The sequence below is a fragment of the Malaclemys terrapin genome, chromosome 10, assembly GCF_027887155.1.
Source record: "Malaclemys terrapin pileata isolate rMalTer1 chromosome 10, rMalTer1.hap1, whole genome shotgun sequence".
Lineage (NCBI taxonomy): Eukaryota > Metazoa > Chordata > Testudines > Emydidae > Malaclemys > Malaclemys terrapin.
The window spans coordinates 38,998,193-39,019,129 of NC_071514.1; the positions used below are offsets into that span (position 1 = coordinate 38,998,193).

General features: G+C 52.3%; 1 protein-coding gene across 1 annotated transcript; it reads right to left on the reverse strand.

The window, feature by feature from the left end:
• Positions 1-188: 188 nt before the first annotated feature.
• On the reverse strand, positions 189-20,105 carry MPI (mannose phosphate isomerase). Its single transcript, XM_054042237.1, is given in 9 exon segments — positions 189-3,598; positions 5,204-5,412; positions 8,443-8,616; positions 12,879-13,061; positions 13,935-14,076; positions 15,984-16,184; positions 16,891-17,018; positions 19,860-20,066; positions 20,069-20,105. Coding segments are annotated over 9 exon segments (1,500 nt in total). The 3' UTR covers positions 189-3,379.
• Positions 20,106-20,937: the final 832 nt, after the last annotated feature.

Sequence of the window (20,937 nt, forward strand, 5' to 3'; positions counted from 1 at the left end):
GGCTTAGGTCTCTTGGAAGCTATTTATGACTGGCATGAAGTACTACAAGCAAGGAGTGGGTGGGGGACTGCTCAGAGCTTTGATCCTGGGTGACAGAATACCCTCCTCCTCCCCCCAGGGCTCACAGGCACATTCTGGTTATCTTCTTAATACCCATTTTGAAATAAAGTGCAGACAATGCCCAGGGCTTGTCTTCTGCAGTGACTCTTTATTTATTCCTCTTTGTTACAACATTCCAGTCCATGAATATACCCTAGCTGTTGACATACCATGCTGCAAGGTTCTTTGTCACTGCTGCGCCACCCTGCTAAATGGATTTATAGCTCTTGGTAGAGCAGCATATGGTGCACAAGTCAAACCAGCACCGCCAGGTGTGTTGGGAGAAAAGTCTCACTCATCCCTAGTTCATAAATCCAGGTTCTATACCTAAGGCTAGCTCCTCCTTGGGTTCAGTTCTTGCTGCAGCTTTCCTTCCCCACCCCAGCAGAGCCTATTGACCCCTTGGGGCTCCAGAATGACTCCAGTTAATTAAGAGCTCAGCTTCATTGTACAACAAACACTGTGTTCCCCTCTCCACCGAGGAATTACCTAAAATATTACATCAAAATAGAAGTTTTTCTTTAAAGCCAAACAAAGGGGGGGATTATTCCACTGGAGCAGAGTTTGATGCTGTGTAATTCTGACTGGGTCCTGAGGAAGTACTTATCAGATTAATCTAGGTTCAGTGATAGATCCCCTCCCCCCACCCCAGAACAAGGAACTGAAGAGGGACAGAGCCCTGGCTGAGTCTCCATGGTTAAAAGATTGAAATGAGCAACAGGCAGGTGAAAGAACAAGGATTAACTCCACCAATGCATCACCCCATGAGCCTGGCTGCTGCAGCCTGTATGTTCCCAGCAGATCATTCTGGGGTTGGAAAACAAAAGTGAATTCTTTAATACTGATGTCACTGTGCCGCTGCCTGACCTAGTCACCACCCTGGGGGCAAAGACAGTTCAAGGGCTACACATTAGAACTGCCATTAAGATGTGAACAAATCAAGCCTAAGCTACTCTTAGCATTAGCACCAAGAGTGGGTGCACATCTCTTCGCTTGTGGAATGATGCAACCAGGTTGCTTCCCACCAAAAATGCCAGCACCTGCAAGCTTAAGCCAGCTATGCCATAGCAACCAACTACCCCTGTAGGAATGACCTCTCCTGTTAGACTGTGTGTCAGTCTATATCTATAGCTGTAGGCACACTGAAATAGCACCAGGCTTAGGTAGTGTCACAGTCTTGCTAGGGCAGAGTATGGGGCTGTAGAAAGCCTGGCCCTGTATAACAGATAGCACTAACCTGTGAACATGGGAGTCATGGCTAACCAACAGAATGAAATCTAACAAGAGCAAGCTGTTAGGTCCAGCAAACTGAACTAACCACCCTTCTAGCTTCCCCCTTCAGCAATCTAAACACCATTCCAGTGTAGCAGAGCTAGGGGGGATTAGTCTGGCTGAGAAGAGGGGGACAGCGAAGACTGTTTCCCCGTGACGCAATGAAGGGCAAGGATAATCCTTTATTCATATAGCACATTTCAGCCAAGGAGCTCCAAGCACTTCAAGCATTCATCCATGCAGCCTCAACGCCCCTGTGAGGTAGATCAGTTATTCTCATTTCGCAGGGCAGGGACTGGAGGTACAGAAGTTAAGTGACTTGCTGACAATCCTACAGGGAGGTAGAAGCAGGAATAAAACTCAGGAGCTCTGATGCTGACCACTGCTCTAATTCCTAGCCACCACAGCCTCTGCATTCATCTAGTCTCGGAGATGCCTGCTTCAGAGCAGGATAGGCCCTTTCCCGTCTTAAAAGTGCACAGTTCACTCCCTCTGCTGTCTTGCTTTAAGGAATTTGCCTTGCTGTGGCAGAATTTGGAGGGGAGGAGTCTCACAGCCCCCTCTCCTTTTGTTGTTCTGAAGATAGGAAGTTTAAGCCCAAGGCAATTCTGTTGTCAGTGGTGGAGGAAGGCACAAATGGAGTCTGGCTGATCCACTACAGCTCAGGATTGCACCCCTTTCCCCTTTAATTGCCAAAAACACATTTGGTCACTTCAGGCTCTCTATCAGCCTTACTCCATCCCTGACTCTCCTCCACCCTCTACCCATAGGAGAAATGTCTAATTTGCACATACACACCATGGACTAACTATCATTCCCAGAAACAACTGGATGGGGCAGGAGCAGCAGCCTTTGGAAGAGCAGCTGCAGAGTGTCTAATACCCATCTCCAAACTAGGGCTTTAGGCCAAAGATCAGGGGACTCAGTAAAGTGGGCACATGGGAGAGGGGGTGTTTTGCTGGCTGATGGGTTTACGGATGCACTTGCTGTTCATGAAAATGAGTCAATGCTAGCATGTGGCAGGCACAGAGGAAACTTTGACAAGCCACAGATTCAATCCCAATTGTCAGCCTATCTTCTGCAGGACCTGCTTTGGACAGATTGGGGTGAGAGCCACATGAGTTCTCCATTATACCCAGCACCTATTTCAAATACAATGTGTCCGTAAGGGACAGCAAGATGATCAAGGCCACTTGCTCAAATGAACTCTGTTGAAAGGTTCCATCTCATCTCTCCCCTGCACAGCACTGGGATCTGCTTATGGCTGGGGAATAAGCTACTCCCAGCTAATAGGGTAAGGGCTCCACTGCGAACAGTGGATCACAGGGCTTGAAACTGCATCACTAGGGATGGAAATTGACGAGCTAGGAGAAAAAGCACTGAGAGTTTCCTGCAACAACCAAACAATCTTATTCTATAGCTTCCCCCCGGACAGGTTGGCACAGCATCCCTTGAGGAGGAACTCACCAGCGTTCCCTTGCAGTACTGTGCTTTCCAGTTGTGGTAGCTCCAAAAGGGACTCCTATCTTAATAGTATACATGCATCTTACCCCCATACAAATCCCAATCACGTCCCCCCCACCCCCTTCCAGCTACAACTCCATGGCCCACTTGAGACCAAAAGGAACAGATGTCACAGTGCAGGTAATGCTCTGCTGGCACTACAGGATGCACTATGTTAGGGAAACTCACCTATTACTCTCCATATCCACTTGGAGCAGACATGAGAGCAGCTGCCTCTACAGTATTACATAATGGGAGGGGGGGAAGATAATGGACTCTTCCTCCCAGCACTTCATTTAATGCTGGGAGCTGAAGAGAGGCAAGTCAGGGGATGGGAGTTGGAGTTGCTGTTTCTACAGATTGGGACCCTGCTGCTTTAGGTTTAGACACAGTAGTTTGTGGGCAAGTTTCAAGCTAACCCGTCATGCTCAAGTCTAGTTTGCAGAGGCCAGTTTCTATCTATTCTAAATGGAGTCACAGCAGGGTAGGTGCCAAGTGTCCCAGGCTAGAGGAGGCAGCAGGCTCGAAAGAGTAGCATTCCATCCAGGGAGGACAGGTGCAGGGAGACGCTCTCATTGGCAGAGATGAAGAGCACTGAGCCCCGGCGCAGGGTCATTTCAGAAATGGCAGCGGTGGAGGTGCCCACGGCCGTGCCTTGGATCACCAGCAGGATACTGGCAGAGTCGATGGCTGAGATGAGGTACAGCTTAATAGAGGAGGGAATCTGCAATGGAAACACATTTGCCATGGAAACAAAGTCTGGCTCAAATTCCTATGCAAGTTTCTGCCTCCTCAAGGACGCAGGAGGCACTTGTATCTCAGACGACCCATGGCACAGTGTCTTAACGCTGGAGCCTGCCGCTGCTCACAGCAGCCCAAGCCCCATGAGACCTGGGAGATCACAGCATAACTCAGAGCAGCCAAGCTCCAGCTGTTGGAGTCAGTCTCTAGCTCCTTCACCACCACCCTGTGGAGAGGTGAGCAGCCAACGATGGTGCAGCGATGCCTGTGCAGCTGAGAGAGCACCGGGAGAGGGAGGGAGACAAGTGAATGGTAGAACACAGCAGGAAGAGGGAAAAACCAACAGCAGTGCTGCCTCTCATCACCTCCCTCAACTGAGAGCACAGGGCCTAGCTAAACACCCCCAGGTCTCAGCTCTGCGTGGCATTCTAGCTCCTACCCCATGCCAAGCACTGAGCAAAGAGAGATGCTTGCTTTGTTTAGCACATCCTAGCGCTGCTCAGACTGGGGCTTGGCTTCCCACTCTGGCTGCAGCTTTCAGGCCCGGGCAGACGAGTGGATAACGTGACCCAGGAAAGAGGTGGGCATATCTCCCCCAGCTCTGCATTCAAAGCAAAGCGAAACTTGCCAACCCCAGCTGCAGCAGCAGGCCGGGGGAGGGGGAAACGGAGCAGGATCCAGAGGCAAAGCTCACTGGAGGACATGGGACACTCTGGCTTCAGGGGGCAGTCTGGGCAGACACACTCCGGCACCTGTCCCAGAGCCGGCTAGCTGAGTCCAGTGATACTCGGGAGCCACAAGTGGCTTTCACATGTCTCCTGGGGCTCTTTGCAGAGCCTGATATTAAAACACTGATTTAATTATTAGCCAGTCTAAGTTATTAACCAATCAGGATGCTTTTACTATGTTATTAACCAATTCAGTTATCAACTTGCACTAAATTAACAACTTATTTGCTGTGAGAATATTATATATAAAAAACCTAAATATTTCCCATCATACTGTTTAAATAGGACTATAGAGTATTATAGCCAGATACTACTATGGCTCTTTTCGGTAATGTTGGTCGCTAATGTGGGTCCTGAACCACTGAGGTCTGAGTATCATTGCTCCCCTAATCCCATTGCCTTATGGTCTCAAAGTCACGGCGTGGCTTGTCCCAGGTTCAGCTTACCCCGTGATGCTACCTCTAGTACAGGTGGTGGGAGGGAAGGGGGAACCCCAATAGGCTGGGGAGGGGATGCAGTGATCTCATCTCAGGTCACAGCATTGGAGGGAAGGGGATAAGAGTCGGATGTTAATGGGCAGCCCAACTGATGGATGTGCTTTTTTCCCCTCCTTGACTGGGAAGTCTCTTCCCTCCCACCCCACATCACAGTGACATGGCCTTTGGCAAGGAAGGCTTAGGTTTAGTTCTAGCTCTTTGCAAAGCCAATTACTGCTGCTTGTTGACAGGAATGGAGAAGTTGCTAGAGAGATCCAAAGGCAAGGATGCTGTCTCTGTTTGCTCCCGTCGGAGGAGAGGTCTGATACTGCTACTAGGCTCCTCTCCCCCCCGTTCATTTGCTGAGCCAGGGTCCCCACTCACCTCTATTTTCATGACAGTGAAGTCTGGCACAGGCGGGTCATAGAGGTAGACACAGGGATCCAAGCGGCTCTGCGTGGGGGCAAAGACCTTGGAGCTGCTGGGTGCTGGGGTGTAGTTCAGCATTTCACACAGGGTGAGCACGTCAATGAATTTGGGCGTCAGGCCAGCTCGCACAGTGTTGTCGGAGCATGCCATGCACTCGATGCAGTCTGGGGAGCAAGGAAGCTCAGTGTCAGTGCAAAAGGTGGGACCCTCCCGATCAGAGAGCATCTCCTGGGAAGCCAGGTGTCTAAACTCAGCTCCAGCAGGCTTCAGGCAGGAGGAAAAGCCTCCGTCCCTCCACTGCGGGAAAGACTAGGGATGCCTGGCTCAGGGAAACATGCCATCCCATCATGTCAGAGACACTGAGTAAGAGAAAAAACAATGAAGAGTCCTTGTGGCACCTTAGAGACTAACAAATTTATTGGGCATAAGCTTTCATGGGCTAGAACCCACTTCATCAGATGCATAAAGTGAAAAATACAGGAGCAGGTATAAATACATGAAAGGATGGGGATTGCTTTACCGAGTGTGAGGTCAGTCTAACGAGATAAATTAAGTTTAGGTTTTGTAATGACCCAACCACTTCCAGTCTTTATTCAGGCCTAATCTGATGGTGTCCAGTTTGCAAATTAATTCCAGTTCTGCAGCTTCACATTGGAATCTGTTTTTGAAGTTTTTTTGTTGAAGAATTGCCACTTTTAGGTCTGTTATCGAGTGACCAGAGAGATTGAAGTGTTCTCCTACTGGTTTTTGAATGTTATGATTCCTGATGTCAGATTTGTGTCCATTTATTCTTTTCCGTAGAGACTGTCCGGTTTGGCCAATGTACATGGCACAGGGGCATTGCTGGCACATGATGGCATATATCACATTGGTAGATGTGCAGGTGAACGAGCCCAGGATGGTGTGGCTGATGTGGTTAGGTCCTATGGTGGTGTCCCTTGAATAGGTATGTGGGCAGAGTTGGCACCGGGGTTTGTAGCAGGATTTGGTTCCTGGGTTGATGTTTTTGTTGTGTGGTGTGTAGTTGCTGGTGAGTATTTGCTTCAGGTTGGGGGGCTGTCTGTGGGCGAGGACTGGCCAGCAACTACACACCACACAACAAAAACACCAACCCAGGAACCAAACCCTGCTACAAACCCCGGTGCCAACTCTGTCCACATATCTATTCACACAAATCTGACATCAGGAATCATAACATTCAAAAACCAGTAGGAGAACACTTCAATCTCTCTGGTCACTCGATAACAGACCTAAAAGTGGCAATTCTTCAAAAAAAACTTCAAAAACAGACTCCAATGGGAAACTGCAGAACTGGAATTAATTTGCAAACTGGACACCATCACATTAGGCCTGAGTAAAGACTGGGAGTAGTTGGGTCATTACAAAACCTAAACTTAATTTCCCCAATACTAATTTCTCCCTACTGTTACTCACACCTTCTTGTCAACTGTCTGTAATGGGCCACTCTCTTACCACTTCAAAAGAGATTTTTCCTCCCTTGGTATCCTGCTGTTAATTGGTTTATCTCATTAGACTGACCTCACACTTGGTAAAGCAACCACCATCCTTTCATATATTTATACCTGCTCCTGTATTTTTCACTCCATGCATCTGATGAAGTGGGTTCTAGCCCATGAAAGCTTATTCCCAAATAAATTTGTTAGTCTCCAAGGTGCCACAAGGACTCCTCGTTTTTGCTGATACAAAACTAACACAGCTAACACTTCCTCCCCACAAACAGCTGCAGTCAACACCAGGCTGGGCACCTACGGGGTAAGGGAGTAGGTGGCAATCTTAAGCCTGAAACACCTCCCTCCACAATGCATCGATCCGAGAAAGCACGATCCAAGCGGCGGCCTTTCACTCCATCCTCCATGGAGACACTTAGTGGTGACCATGCTCGAAAAGGCCAACGAGCCACCTAGTTTGGTATCCCAGGTCCCACAATGGCCAAGGCAGGGTCCTTGAGATAAGATGTAACCTGGAGATCAACATAAGTCATGGATCATGATGATTGGAAGTGGCGGTCTTACCATAGCCAGGGTTAGAAGAGTGCCCATTCCATTATAGGAGTCAATATCCACCAATTAGTGCAGGGGTCGGCAACCTTTCAGAAGTAGTGTGCCGAGTCTTCATTTATTGACTTTAATTTAAGGTTTCGCGTGCCGGAAATACATTTTAACTTTTTTTAAAAGGGGTCTCTCTTTAAGTGTATATTATATAACTAAACTATTGTTGTATGTAAAGTAAACAAGGTTTTCAAAATGTTTAAGAAGCTTCATTTAAAATTAAATTAAAATGCTGATCTTACGCCAGCCAGCTAGCTCAGCCCACTGGGTGGGGGGTTCAGTGCAGAGGGCTGGGGTGTGTGGAGGTGCAGGGCACAAGGCTGGGTGTGGGGGGGTTCAGGGCAGAGGGTTGGGGGGACTCAAGGTCAGGGCAGAGGGCTGGGGTGTGTGCACGTGCAGGGCAGAAGGCTGGCTGTTGGGGGAGGGACTCGAGGTCAGAGCAGAGGGCTGGGGTGTGTGTGGGGGGGGTGCAGGGCAGAGGGATGGGTGTGTGTTGGGGTGGGGAGGTGCAGGGCAGAAGGCTGGGGTGCTCGGCTCGTGGGGGTGCTCCCAGCCCCCTGCCCTGAGTGGCTCATGGCAGGGGGCTGGGAGGGATATGACCTGTTCCACCCCCTTCCCCCAGGCCCGTCCATACCTCTCTCTGCCTGCTCTACGGACGAGCAGGCTGTGCTCGGCTCTGCCCCTCTGGGAGGAGGAGGGGCCGGAATGCACCACGTTGTGGAAAGAAACGGGGGGGGGGGGGGGGAAGCGTGGCTGCCGCAGGACCAAGCTTCTGCCTTCTACCCCCGCAGGGGAGAGCGGTGGGCGGGGGGGCTGAGTGGGGCGAGGCCGGGACCCCCTCCCCACCGCTCTCCCCTGTGGGGGCAGGAGACATAAACTTGACCCTGCGGCAGCCAAGCTTCCCCCTCCCACTTCTTCCCACAGCGTGGTGCATTCCGGCCCCTCCGCCCCTCCTCCTCTCAGTGGGCAGCAGCGTGCTACTCGGAATCGGCTCGCGTGCCGTAGGTTGCCAACCCCTGAATTAGTGGAACCACAAATGCTATTATTCGGAACGGTCTCAATAGCATTGGCTTAGCACAGGAACACAGCAGCCGCCCCACCTGCCCAGCCACCACTCAATCTCACCTCCATAGAGGTAGGCATGAGGCTCGTTGGCTCCTAGGAACATGGACTCTCCTGGCTGCAGCATCACCAGGTTCAGGAAGTAAATGGCAAAGCAGCCGATGTCTCCTGGGAACTGCGAGTGCAGCTGCAGCAGCAGCTTCCCGCTGCTCCCCGAGGTGTCCTTCCCCGCAGCAACTGTGGGGGACAAGAGCAAAACCAGGTTAGCAGCAGCCCCACAACTTAGTCCCTTTGGCAAGAGCCACTGCTTTGCTTACAGCCCTCCAGTGGGGCGCCCAGTGCCGCCAGCGGCTTTGGGGTTCCCCCAAACCCTCCTCATCAGGAGGCCAGAGCAGGCCTAGGCAGGTCCAGCTGCACATCCGAGTCCCTCTAGATCCCCAGAGATGGGACGAGTGAGGACAGGTGGCCAACGAAGGATCCAACCTGCCTGGGTGTGGTTACGAGTCAGACCTCATTAGCCACATGAGACTCACCCAGATCCGTCCACTTCCAGAGACACAGGGTCTAATGTCCCCAGGCTCTGCTCTAGGGGAGGGATGGGTGGGATGGCTGGTTTTTCCCATGCCACTGCCTGGGACACCAGGATCATACAGTCAGAGTATAAGGTCAGAAGGAACTGATCACCTAGCCTGACCTCCAGTACATCACAGGCCACCCACTCCACGCTGTCTCACTAAACCCAACTATCGATTGCAGTCGAGAGAGACTGCCAGTGGCCTGTTCTCTCCCACAAGGGCATCTCCTGGATAGCAGAAATGCTTACTCCTCACCCCCCCAGACACAAACCCTGCCAGCTACGATACATCACCATACACCTGGACCCACCCCTTCATTCCACTTCCAAAACCCTCCGCCCACCTGCCCATTCCACACACATGCCACCGCCACTCCTCTCCCTGTCTTACGCCCAGGTCTCCCCAGGCACTCTCCTCAGCATCCAACAGGTCCATCCTTTCCTTCCCTGGGAGGACTGGGACATGGGAAGGAGAGGAGGAAGGGGGGCTTCCAGGGACAGATACTCATCTCCATATTCCACCCCCCATTTTCTACTTCAGCCCCTCCCTCCTCTTCCAGTGGGGAGCAGGTCAGAAGGGGCATTCTCCCCCACCCAAGAATGGCCGTTTGAGGGGTGGGGGAGGGGGTATCCTTTTGGAGCTGATCCTCCTTCTTCCCCCCTCCTGCTGGAGCAGAGCCTGGGGCAGCCTCACTTGACCTGAAACTCCTTCATTAGAAAGGAGGCCTCTTTGGCTTGGCTCACGCTTCCCCTCCATTGGAATAAAAGGGCTCCTTTGTATTTCCACTATGGGAGCGTCCCCGACAGAGCCCCAGCAACCCGAGGAAAGAGAGACTGCTGAAGATCTGGCATAAGCTTGGGGGCCAACTCATGCCAAGGCCCAGGCTTCATTGCACACTGACAAATGCAGAGCTGGAAGCCAGTCTGGCTCCCCTGTGGGTTACGATAGTTAAAACAAATCCTAGAGTCTAAGAATGAGGTTAGTGTTTAGATCAGTGGTCCCCAACCTTTTTCGTCTGGCGGGCACCAGACGACGAGCCACAGAGGACCTTGGCGGCGGACGAGCATCTGCCGAAATGCCGCTGACAAGCGGCAACGCCGCTTGCTGAGAAGCGCCATCATCCAGAGGCATTGTCGCCGAAATGCCGTTTTTCAGTGGCATTTCGGCAGATGCTCGTCCGCTGCCAGTATGCGGGCGCACTTAGATGCCCCAGCGGGCGCCCTGGTGCCTGCGGGCACTGCATTGGGGACCCCTGGTTTAGATTGTATGGCATGCTTGTAGGCTGCTGCCTGCATTAATCCTACTTGTAGTATCTCTACCCCACCCCCCCATAAGGTAATGGGTAAGTAAGTGTAAAAAAACCCAGTCAGGAGAGATGCATCACCAAGCGTGAAGTGCTAGTTTACCACAAGAGGTGTCATCTCTCCCCAACCTGGCCTCTAGACACCAGATAAGCCACTGTGCAACATCAGGCGACAAAAGATTTTGTTGATTGCTCTTCCCACGCCCGTGAAGAGGGGATGTTTACAAGCCCTCATCCCATCACAGCTTCAAAACTGGGGGAAGAGCATAAAAATCCCTGCCAAGGAAGAATCATCACTATGCTGCCTGGAATTCAGAGGGTAATATTTCTAAGCATAAGCAAGCTATGCTCAGCTTGGGTTAGCCCTAAAGGACATATAGAGCTTGCATATTACAGCACGCATCTGTTACCATTTGAAATCTAAAACTGTAATTCATTTGTGTGTCTTTGCTTACCTGCTTTAACCTTGTAAATAACTCATTTCTTTTTCCTATTTAATAAATCTTTGGTTAGTTTATCACAGGATGGCTACAAGCATTGCCTCTGGTAAGAGATCTAGGGTACAATTGACCTGGGATAAGTGACTGGTCCTTTAGGACTGGGAGTAACCTGGATATTGTTGGGAATTTTGGCATAAGGCAGGCTTGCAAGATAAACCGGAGTGCCCCAGGGGACTGTCTGAGACTCCATGTTAAGGCTGTTTTAGGGATTTACGAGTTCAGATTTGTTAGGTGGTTGGTGAAATCTAAGTATAGAACTCAGCTAATTCGGGATTTGTGCCCTGCTTCTTGACAGTCTGCCCTCACTCACGGTCGTGGGCCATGCCGGAAAGACAGACGCTCCTCTCCTACTGCTTGTTGGGCGAACACTCGCTGGGTTGGTTCGAGGAGCAGATCAGTCTTGACGGGAAAGACCATGCTGGGATATAACGAGCTCCAGCCAAGAGTGCTCAGAGCTTTGCCCTGCTGGAGCAGGGAGGGCAGGAGGCAAAATCCTCTCCACGCTTGTTACTCTTCGGTATAAATACACATGTGCCCTCCAGGCCCACCTGGCTGTTCCACTCAGTTTATTTTTACTGGGTAAACTATACACAGGGTGGGATCTGAAGCTCTGGCTTTGTCCCCAGGCCATAACGTTACTCGTGTTCAGTGCTGAACTCACACAGGCCTTTCCTGGCGGTATCGCTCCAGGGCAACTTACACGGCTCCTGTTCAAATACAGGGTGAGGGGTTGAACTGCAGCCACTTCAGGCCTGTGAACACCAGCAAAGCTTCCCAGGGCAGGCAGTGAAGAGGTGTCAGATCCAGCTAAAAATCACAGGGTGGAGCCTAGTTACCCAAGACTGATAGCAGCCAGGACGCCAGGGCTATACATGCTTCTCACAAGTGACTTAGGATCTTTAACGCCCCCAAGCAGTGAGGGACCACACCTCGCACGGTGTGCTCAGCTGATCCGCCCTCTCAGGACTACTGGGGGTCAGGTGGCAGCGTGATAAGCACCTGGGCCTCACAAAGGGGCAGAGAATTTAGTTTGGTGAAGGAACTCTAGGTAGCAAGTCCTGACATAGGGCTGGAAGGACACCAGGGAAGTAGCCTGGGAGTCAGCACTTTGGGTCTCTCAACTCGGGGATAAAGGGAGTCCAGAAGGCGGGCTGAAGAGGAGCCCAAGTGAGGTGAAAGAACTTTGTTTGGACTTTTGTTACCCCAGAAGGGGATTGAACTCAGAGTGACCCAGACAGAGGATTAATCCATGAATCTCCAGAACAGACAGGAAACCCTGGTGAGGGGAAACTGAGGCAGGGAATGCCAGCAGGGCCACGTTTGGCCAGCAGGGGGCAATACAGGACAGGCACATTCTGTAGCAACTCCCCATTTCACAGACTATCACTGGCCAAGCAGCAGACAGCTACTCTCTCCTACATGAACAGAGCAGTGTAGAGCTGGGAGTTGTGTGCACTTCAGGGGATGTTTCCTGCCTCTGAAGGCGAACAGGTTTTCCCCAAAGCGCTCTGCCTTGATTGGAACGGCAGGGGGAGATGGCGCCAGGTGCTGTTCCTGCAGGGAGGCAACTGACAATGTAACAGCCTCAGCTAGCACTCACAAGACCAATCAGCAGGAAGCAAAGGGCACAGCCCTCGGTTATTCTGGAGTGAGGTTAGGTGACTGCACTGTGGGAGGATGGAGCTGGGGAGGAGCTAGCAGTGAAACGTGCACTCTGTCCCGTGTGTCACGCCCGCTCCACCTGCAGCATCCCCCTAGGGAACCCAGTCATTACATCCAATACCATCACCCACCCAGCCAGGGCAGCTGGTCCCACCTAGCAGGGTGGTGTTAAAAGCCCTGACAAGTGCGAGCCGGTCAGTGGCTACAAAGATGCTGCCCCCTCTAACCCACTCCAAGATGCCTGCTTGCTCCCAAAGATCCATGGCAGCTCCATCCCATTCACTAATCCAGGAACTGCCAGGGCCAGCGTGGGGCAAGGATCCATGCAGGCAGCCTCTGAGCTGTCCCAGCTCCAAGGGACATTCCTTCTCCTGGACCGACAGGAAGAGGAGACAGCCGCATCCCCGACCCCCCCGGGAACGCAGGACTCTCCACGTCACAGACAGACACAGAACAAACCTTCCTGGGAAATTCTCTTCACCAGCATGTTCAGCTGGTCCACAAAGACCTTCTTTTCGCTCTTCATCATCCTGGTGAAGCAGACCCGCAGCGCAGCAGACACGCCTCGGGGGTCGTTGCACACACTGCGCTCCAGCTGCTCCGCTGCCACATTGCCAATCAGCGCCCGGAACTCGGGGACTTCTGCAAAGAGCAGATGCCTGTCAGGAGCCTGGGCTGGGGTAGGATAGCAGGAGCAAACCCACCCACTCAGCTACCCACCAGGGATGGGCTGCTAACACCACGCCCCCTTCTGCAAAGCATTTGGCTTATGGTCACAGAGCATGGTAGCAGCAGAGCAGGCCATAGAAGCCAGGAGCCCCTGCCCCATCACTGCATTCCCTGGGCCCAGCTTTGCACTCTGGTGCACACTTAGGCATTTCAGTCTCTGTTTTGGGCACCTGTGTTTGAAAAGCCTGGAGAAGGGATAAAGTAACTGCCAACACGGACGTGCTAGCCCCAGGTCTTGTCTGGCTTAGTGTCTCCGAGCTGCTCCGCTGAGCCTTTCCCAGGTGCTGATCTGCATTACGAAGCTGCTCGTTACATCCAGCAGAGGGCAGCTTCCCCTGGGGGCGAGGGGCTCAGCAATGGAGCAGCCCCCATAATCGCGGCTGGTCAGTCAGAGTGATCAGCCCACCGCAGGCAGGCCCAGCGAGAGGGGAGTGCAAGCCTGGGGCCCGGAGCTCAGCTTCTGGGACCACTGCACCAGGCCTTATGCGTTGGCATTTCTCCTCCCTGCAGGGCTCTGCTTGGAGCGACACCGCCAGGGGCTGGAGGAGGATATGCCCAGCCCACCTGCAGGGATACACTGAAGGGGATCTTATTAACCCTTACAAGTGCTCAGCCCTCCCTCCCCCGGCCCCATAGCATCTGACCCTTCCTTTTTCCTCTGACTCGAATGTTGTCACTCAAGAATGTTGTCACTCAAGCCGACAGCCCCAAGCTTGGGATCTCTTTATCCTCCCTCTCCTGCCCTGCCCAGCACATCCCCAGCCAGCAGCGCCACCTGGTGCTTACTCTGGAGAAAAGCCACAATTTCCTCCACGGGCCGGAAGCCGCACATGCCCTGGAAGGGGGTCAGCGCAATGGCCATCTCTGGCTTGTGATTGGCATCTGGATAGTGCTCGGGAAACTGGGCATGAAGCTTCCCCGCCAGCTCCTAGAGAGGGGAGACGAGGACAAAAAGAGTCAGAGTCCGGGCAATGCCCCCTCAACAGCCAGGTCCCTCGGCACCAGCTCACGCGCTGGGAGGCTGCATCCTGGGGAAGAGATCCCACCAAATGGATTCAATAAGGAAAGTCAGTCCTCCTAGGGGGTCAGAGTGACTCACCCCTGTCAGAATTCTCACTCCCTGGGCTCCCTCACTGCACCATCCTCCTGGCTTCCCAGAGAGGGGCTACGGCTAGCTACGTGCCAGGCTTCAGCCTGAATGCCCAACTAGCTAAACATCCCCCCCATCTACCTCCCTTCTCTGCCCACTGCTGCGGTCCCAACCAGGACACTTCAGCACAGCGACTGCACATTTAAAAACACAGGATGCTGAGGAAATGCAAGTGCAGCCAGCAGACATGGCAACACTGCAGCACCAAGGAGATCTGGGATACAAGCACATGCTAGCAAAGGCTGGGCTTATGTCCCCTGGGTTTATTCCACTGTGCACATCTCACCAGGATGAACAGAGGGGTCTCAGCAGTAGGCAGTGGCACTTGCTGCTGAGCGGACGGCTTCCTGTCCAATGAGTCTTTCTGTGTTTCTAATTTAAAGCTGCTTTTTGGTATCAGATGGGAACCAGTTGCTGAGATCAGAGCACTTAACACCCCTCAGTGAAAGCTCCAGGCCCATATTCTGCCCAAGACGAGTTCTCCTATGCTTCAGTCAGAGTTATTTTCTCCCCAGGAAATGGGTGGAGAACAAACATCTCAGGGCTGAGCCTTATGACGCAAAAAGGAACATTTTATTGCCCTAATGCCCTCTTCTTGTTACGGAGCAAAATAAAACAGCTCCTCAACCAAGCAATCAGATCTGGCCATGACACCCAGTGGCTGATTCAAGCCCAACATTTAGATTTTGTACAAAGAGCTTAACAAAAGGTTATGATCAACAGAACTGTTGCCTTATGTTTAAAGCCCCTTGTACACAACTTCCACTGGCTGATCTGCATTAAGCTATTACAATTCAGAGTCATACAAAGCAGCAGCGTACATAGGAGCACTGCCAGAGCCAGATCAGACTTACTGCTCTACATGCCAGACTGGCACTAGATGCTCAGGTGGCCTCACTGGGAAGGTTGTAAGCTCAAAGAAGACTGATGCTGAAGTAGACACCTAGGCCCCACATTACACCTGAATGGGCTCTATTTCAACTGCAGCCTGTTGTGTAGACTCTAGACAGGGCAGAAGACAATAATCTTCCCATTATTTTTATTTCTGTCCATAGCGCTGTGCGTGTCCCTATACTGAGGGAGGCAACTTGGGAAAAGCAGTGAAAGCGTTTTACTGAATGACCTGTTCTAAAATAGAGCTACTCTGCCATGTGCTCCATGCTCTGTCACAGCCATTGAAATCAATGGGGTCAAAATACAATATGATCTGACGGCAACACGGCAGGGCCCCTTCTCAAGACCTAGAGGCCGTACCGTATTCTTCCCCTCCAGCCACCACAGCATGTTTGTGGCACCCATCTGGGTGAGACGCAAGGTGCGTCTCGTCCCAGTGGGGTTGGATGAGTGCAAGATGAAGGGGGTTTTGTTTTTGTATCTGCACTGGTTTTGGAGCAAGGTCTGGCTTTAGCTATGCTCTGTCAGGTACTTAGCAGCCTCTGGGCATGGAGTGCAACAGCCAGGTGCTGGCAGCATCTGCAACCATTCCAGAACTCAGTGGGTAGGGGGCCATGGCAACCATTCCAGAACTCAGTGGGTAGGGGACCATGAATGTGGTGCACTCATGAGTGTCATGCCACGAGAGCAGGCCCGACTCAGCAGCAAAGCTTATATCAGTGACATCTGCAGAGAGGCTGCCTGCAAGGACCCAGCAGTGCACTTGGAGGGGGTTCAGAACAGCTTCTTACCTTGTTGGGATGGGCCTGGATGGACAGGGCTGTGTTAACCGACAGCACTTTGAATAGGAAAGGCAACTGGCCCTGGAAGGTCTCCTTGACCTTGGATCCCAGGCATCCAGGATTATCTGCTATCCACTGTCCTAAAGTCTTCTGGGGAATTCGATTATCCAGAATAACAGCGTCGCCCCTAGGGTGGGTTCCCATCCAGAGCTGGAACAGGCATTTGTGGGGTGGGAAAAAAGGGACAGGACAAAGCCATTAACATCTCCAGCATGGCTCTTGACAGGCTTAGAAGACAGGCCAAATAGGCAGGTTCAAGGAGAGGGTAAAAGGAGGTAGGATTGTCTGTACTTGAGTTCTCAGCTCTCACTTCCTGCTACAGTTCAGATTGAATATCAGCATCCCCCTTAGCTTCTAAGCGCATCTCTCCCATCCACCCACCTATAATTATTTCCTCATCTCCCAGCTACGTCAAAGTATACAGAGGTCCAATCTGCCAGGCTTGATCTTGATCTTCTCCTCAGTACCTTTTGAAACACAAGAATTGACATAGTGGTGCTCAATCCAGCTATGCAATGCTTCAAACAAAGCTGAAGTCCCCCCATCCCCACCCACCCCTTTGCAGATTCTGTCAGTATTGCACTGCAGTGAAGTGCAAGGAAAAGGGATTCCAATTCCTGCCTGACCCCAGCTGGTGATCTGCTTATGCCCTGAAGCATGAGGATCAAGAGCATACTTGCCACTGCCACTGTAGATGCTATTCATGTGCGTAATAGCTGCAATGTTCCAAAGGAAGAAGCCAACTTTTGGCCTCAGTCATGAGGGTGGAGATAGGAGAGGGAAAGTGACTGACTCTGGGATCTCAGCAAAACCTGCGCCACAGAAGACTGGCAGAGGGAGGGAGCTGGGGGCTTACCTCAGCATATGGCTTGTCTGGATCGATCTGTGCCAGTGGATCACTGCTAGCCAGCAGCTTGGCCACTTCGCTGTCCAAGCCGATCTTCCCCCAGGCATATTTCTGCACAACGCAGGAAAGGGGAAACACTAAGCAAACACACAAAAACAAAGGGTTATCCAAGGACATAACAGGCAAAAATCACCGTCTCACAAAATGGCCTGACATTGCCAACTCCCGGCCACCCCTGCTAAAATTCCTGTCCATACTTTGACACCCGCTCCCTCTTGCCTCCACTGCTGCAACCTTCTCCCCTCTGGGAAGCTGCCCCCTCCAAAATGCTGCTGCTCAGATCAATGCACCATCCCATCCCCATCCCCATTCCTCTTTCAGGGCCTCCATCAAATTCAAGCTCATCATCTCTAGGTCTCTGCACAACTTATCCTGACCCCTAACTGCCCTCTGTGTCCTTTTCCCACGCTCATCCTCGTGCTTCCTCCCATGCAGTTCCTCACACTCAAAACAGTCTTCCTCTCCCATACACCCAACCACTTTCCCCTCCTGAAAACTCACTTCTTCCATTAAGACTTTTAAACAACATCCACCAGAGAAAATGATGGATTATCAGGATTAGTTGTATTACAGTAGCCCCTAGGGGCCCGGGAGAGACCATTGCCATATGTCTGAACACTCCTGCATCTCTAATTTAGAGCACACGATTCTTGGAGCAGTGATGCATTTTGCACAGCATCGAGCACATGCTAATAGCATGGTTCTACAGCTCCTCCAAGTCAGATCATAAGAACGGCTGTACTGATCCATCTAGCCCAGTATCCTGTCTTCCAAAGTGGCCAGTAGCAGATGCTTCAGAGAGAATGAATGAACAGAATTGTTATAGAGCAATTCACCCACTGTCATCCAGTACCAGCAATCAGAGGTTTAGGGATGCCAGAGTTTGGGATTGCATCCCTGCCCATCTTGGCTAATAGCTATTGGTGGACCAATCCTCCACAAACTTATCTAATTCTTTTTTGAACCCAGTTATACTTTTGGCCTTCATAACGTGCCTTGGCAACGAGTTCTACAAGGTGACTGTGTGTTGTATGAAGAAGTTTCCTTCTGTTTGTTTTAAACCTGCTGCCTATTAATTTTACTGGATGACCTTGGTTCGTAGTAAATGAAGGGGTAAATAACACTTCCCTATTCATTTTCTCCACACCATTCATGATTTTACCTCAATACCCTCCAGTCCAAACCTACATGCTCTGGTCTTGCACCACACAGTCCAGTTCCACACATGTCTACTACCTAAAGTCCAGTATGTTTCACTACAAGACGATTTCAGTTTAGACAGAGCAACAAATGACAGTGAAAAATCTGTGCCCCAGCGTAAGACATTCAACTACTCCAAGAGCCTCCAGCTCCAAAACTGGCCAAACCTCCTCCCCAATGTGGTTTAAAGTGTCCCTGGGTAAATACGGCATCCTCACACCCCAGATCTGCCCCCTACTCGTCTTTGAGTCACGCCTGCTGAGCCAGACAAAAATGTGTGTTTACTGTCATTTGCACAGCCCATACTGTTATGAGAAAGTGAGCTGGCTTCCACTCCACCTCATGCACCATGTTGTTGATGGCAGAATCTTTAATCTTCAGGGTCCTAAGCAGACTTTGCAGGCTTAGCTGAACCTGCATTCTCATCAAGTGCTCATGCAGGGCATGGCATCCCTGGTAGGCCTTGAAAACTATACTTGCCAGTGCTAAGCAGGAAACTTTCCCTAACAAGTGGAAAGGGATAAGGAAGAGGAGGGTGGAGTAAGCAAAGCCATTGATTCCTGCAGAATTTAAGCTTTCGTCAAACAAACACACGCTTCTTTAACCCTCAGATGCTACAATGATAGGGACCACATGAGAGCCTGGATAGACAAAGAGGGTGGGCGCGACAAAGGAACTTAGACAAGCTGATCATCATGGCACCTAGAAAATCACAGGAACGACACTGTGATCCACAAAGCTGTTGGGCCACTAGGCTCCTATACAACGAGTGGAGGTAGGCGCCTTAGAATGCGATCCACAAAAGCCGACATACTAGGTGAGAGGCCGCCTACAACTATCAATGGGAGATGCTGACAAGAAATGATGCGAACAGGCATCTCCCACCTGTTGGAGTTATGAGCACTGAGCTATGGGATATTCTGATATACCCCATATAGATAGATAGAGAGATAGATAGATAGAGGAGCTCCCTCAGTCTCTCCTGTTCAAGCTGTTCCACTGTGGATAAATAATTAAAGAGTGATTGGAGCAGGGGGCCTGAACTCAGGACCTCTCACCTTCCAGTGGGGTGCCTGAACCAGCAAGCTACAGTTTGTCTCTCGCTTGGTAGTTTTGTGGCTGGCAGAGGTGTGGGCAAGGACCATTATACCCATTTTCCATATACAAACAGAAGTACAGAGGACATGCTGGACCAACACCACATGTGGAAATCAGCAGCACTCAGGAATAGAACCCAAGAGTCCAGACCCCCAGCCCCTCCCCACAAACCAACAGACCCCACTCCCTTTCCAGAGACAGGAATAGAACCCAGGAGGCCCTCTCCCTTCCCTTCCCACTCACCAAGAGAATCCAGGAGACCTGCCTCTCAGCCCTTCCCCCATCAATAAACCTTCCATGCTAGACCCAGGAATAGAACCCAGGCGTCCTGCCCCAGCCCCGCCCCTACAGAACCCAGGGCGGTCCTGCCCCAGCCCCAGGGACGCCTGGCCTCGGAGTCTGGCTGTGCCTGTGCTGGCGGATTCCCTGCCGGCGTAGGAGGTGCCATGTGCCTCATTCTGCGGGGAGCCGCCCGCTGCCGCGAGGAAGGCGCATCCCCGTGGCGGGGAGTGTCTGAGCAGCTGGTCCAGGTTCTAGCCCAGCTCCCCCTGCAGCCCCTTCCCCAATGCCATGGGACCGGCATCCGCGCCGGAGCCGGCTCGGCCCCGGCCGCCGCTCACCTCTCAGCTCCGCCATAGCTCCGCCTGGTGCCCACTTCCCCAGCCTGCACCGCCCCGCCGGCCGAACGAGAAGGGATCCGGGATAGAGCGGCGGGCACGCCCCCTCCCGGCCCGGGCACGCTGGGAAAGGTAGTTCCCTGCCTGAAGCCCAGCAGCGCCGGGAGGAGGAGGGGGTGGAGCCCGGTGTCGTCGGTCCACGCGGCCCCCAGTCAGGGTTCGAGTTGGAGGCGTGGCGCCAGGACCCATTGTTCACCCAGCCTGGGCAGGGCCCTCGTGAGGACCTGGGAACAGCCTGCTCTGTGCATGCAGACTCCTACGGGGGCAACCCTTCCCCCAGATACGTCCTGCCCTAGCATGGGGCAACCCCCTGTACGCGCAGCCCCTCTCCCCACCTATGCAATCCCCTTCCTTACTATACCCCTCCCCCGTGTGCAACCCCCTCTGTGCACAGCCCCTTTCCCCACATATGCAATCCCCTTGCTCACTATACACCCCCCATGTGTGCACAGCCCCCCTCCCCATTATATACACCTCTATGTGAGCAATCGGTGTGCACAGCCCCCTTCCCCACTATATATACAAGCAGGTGTGCAACCCCCCTCTGTGCACAGCCCTTCTCCCCACATATGCAATCCCCTCCCCCACTATACACATCCCCATGTATGCAACCCCGTGTGCACAGCCCCCCCTATATACACCAGCATGTGTGCAACCCTCGTGTGCAGTCCCCTTCCCCACTGTATACACCAGCACGTGTATCCCCCCCCCATACGTGTGCAGCCCTTTCCCCACTCTATGGAGTCTGTGTGCAAACCCGTTTGTGCACATTCCGCTCCGCCGGAGGATATGCAACCCCCCAGTGCGCACAGCCCCTTTTCGCACCATATCAACCCGTCCCCTGTGTGCAATCCCCGACCTGCCCAACCCTTTCCCCACTATTGGTAACCTATTGTGTGTGCAGCCCCACGTGTGCAACCTCCTTCCCCGGGTGTACACAACCACCCAGGCGTACCGGCCCTTCCCATAACAACCTCCCGCCCTACCACACCCGCCTCTCATTTAACGCCAGGCTCCGCCC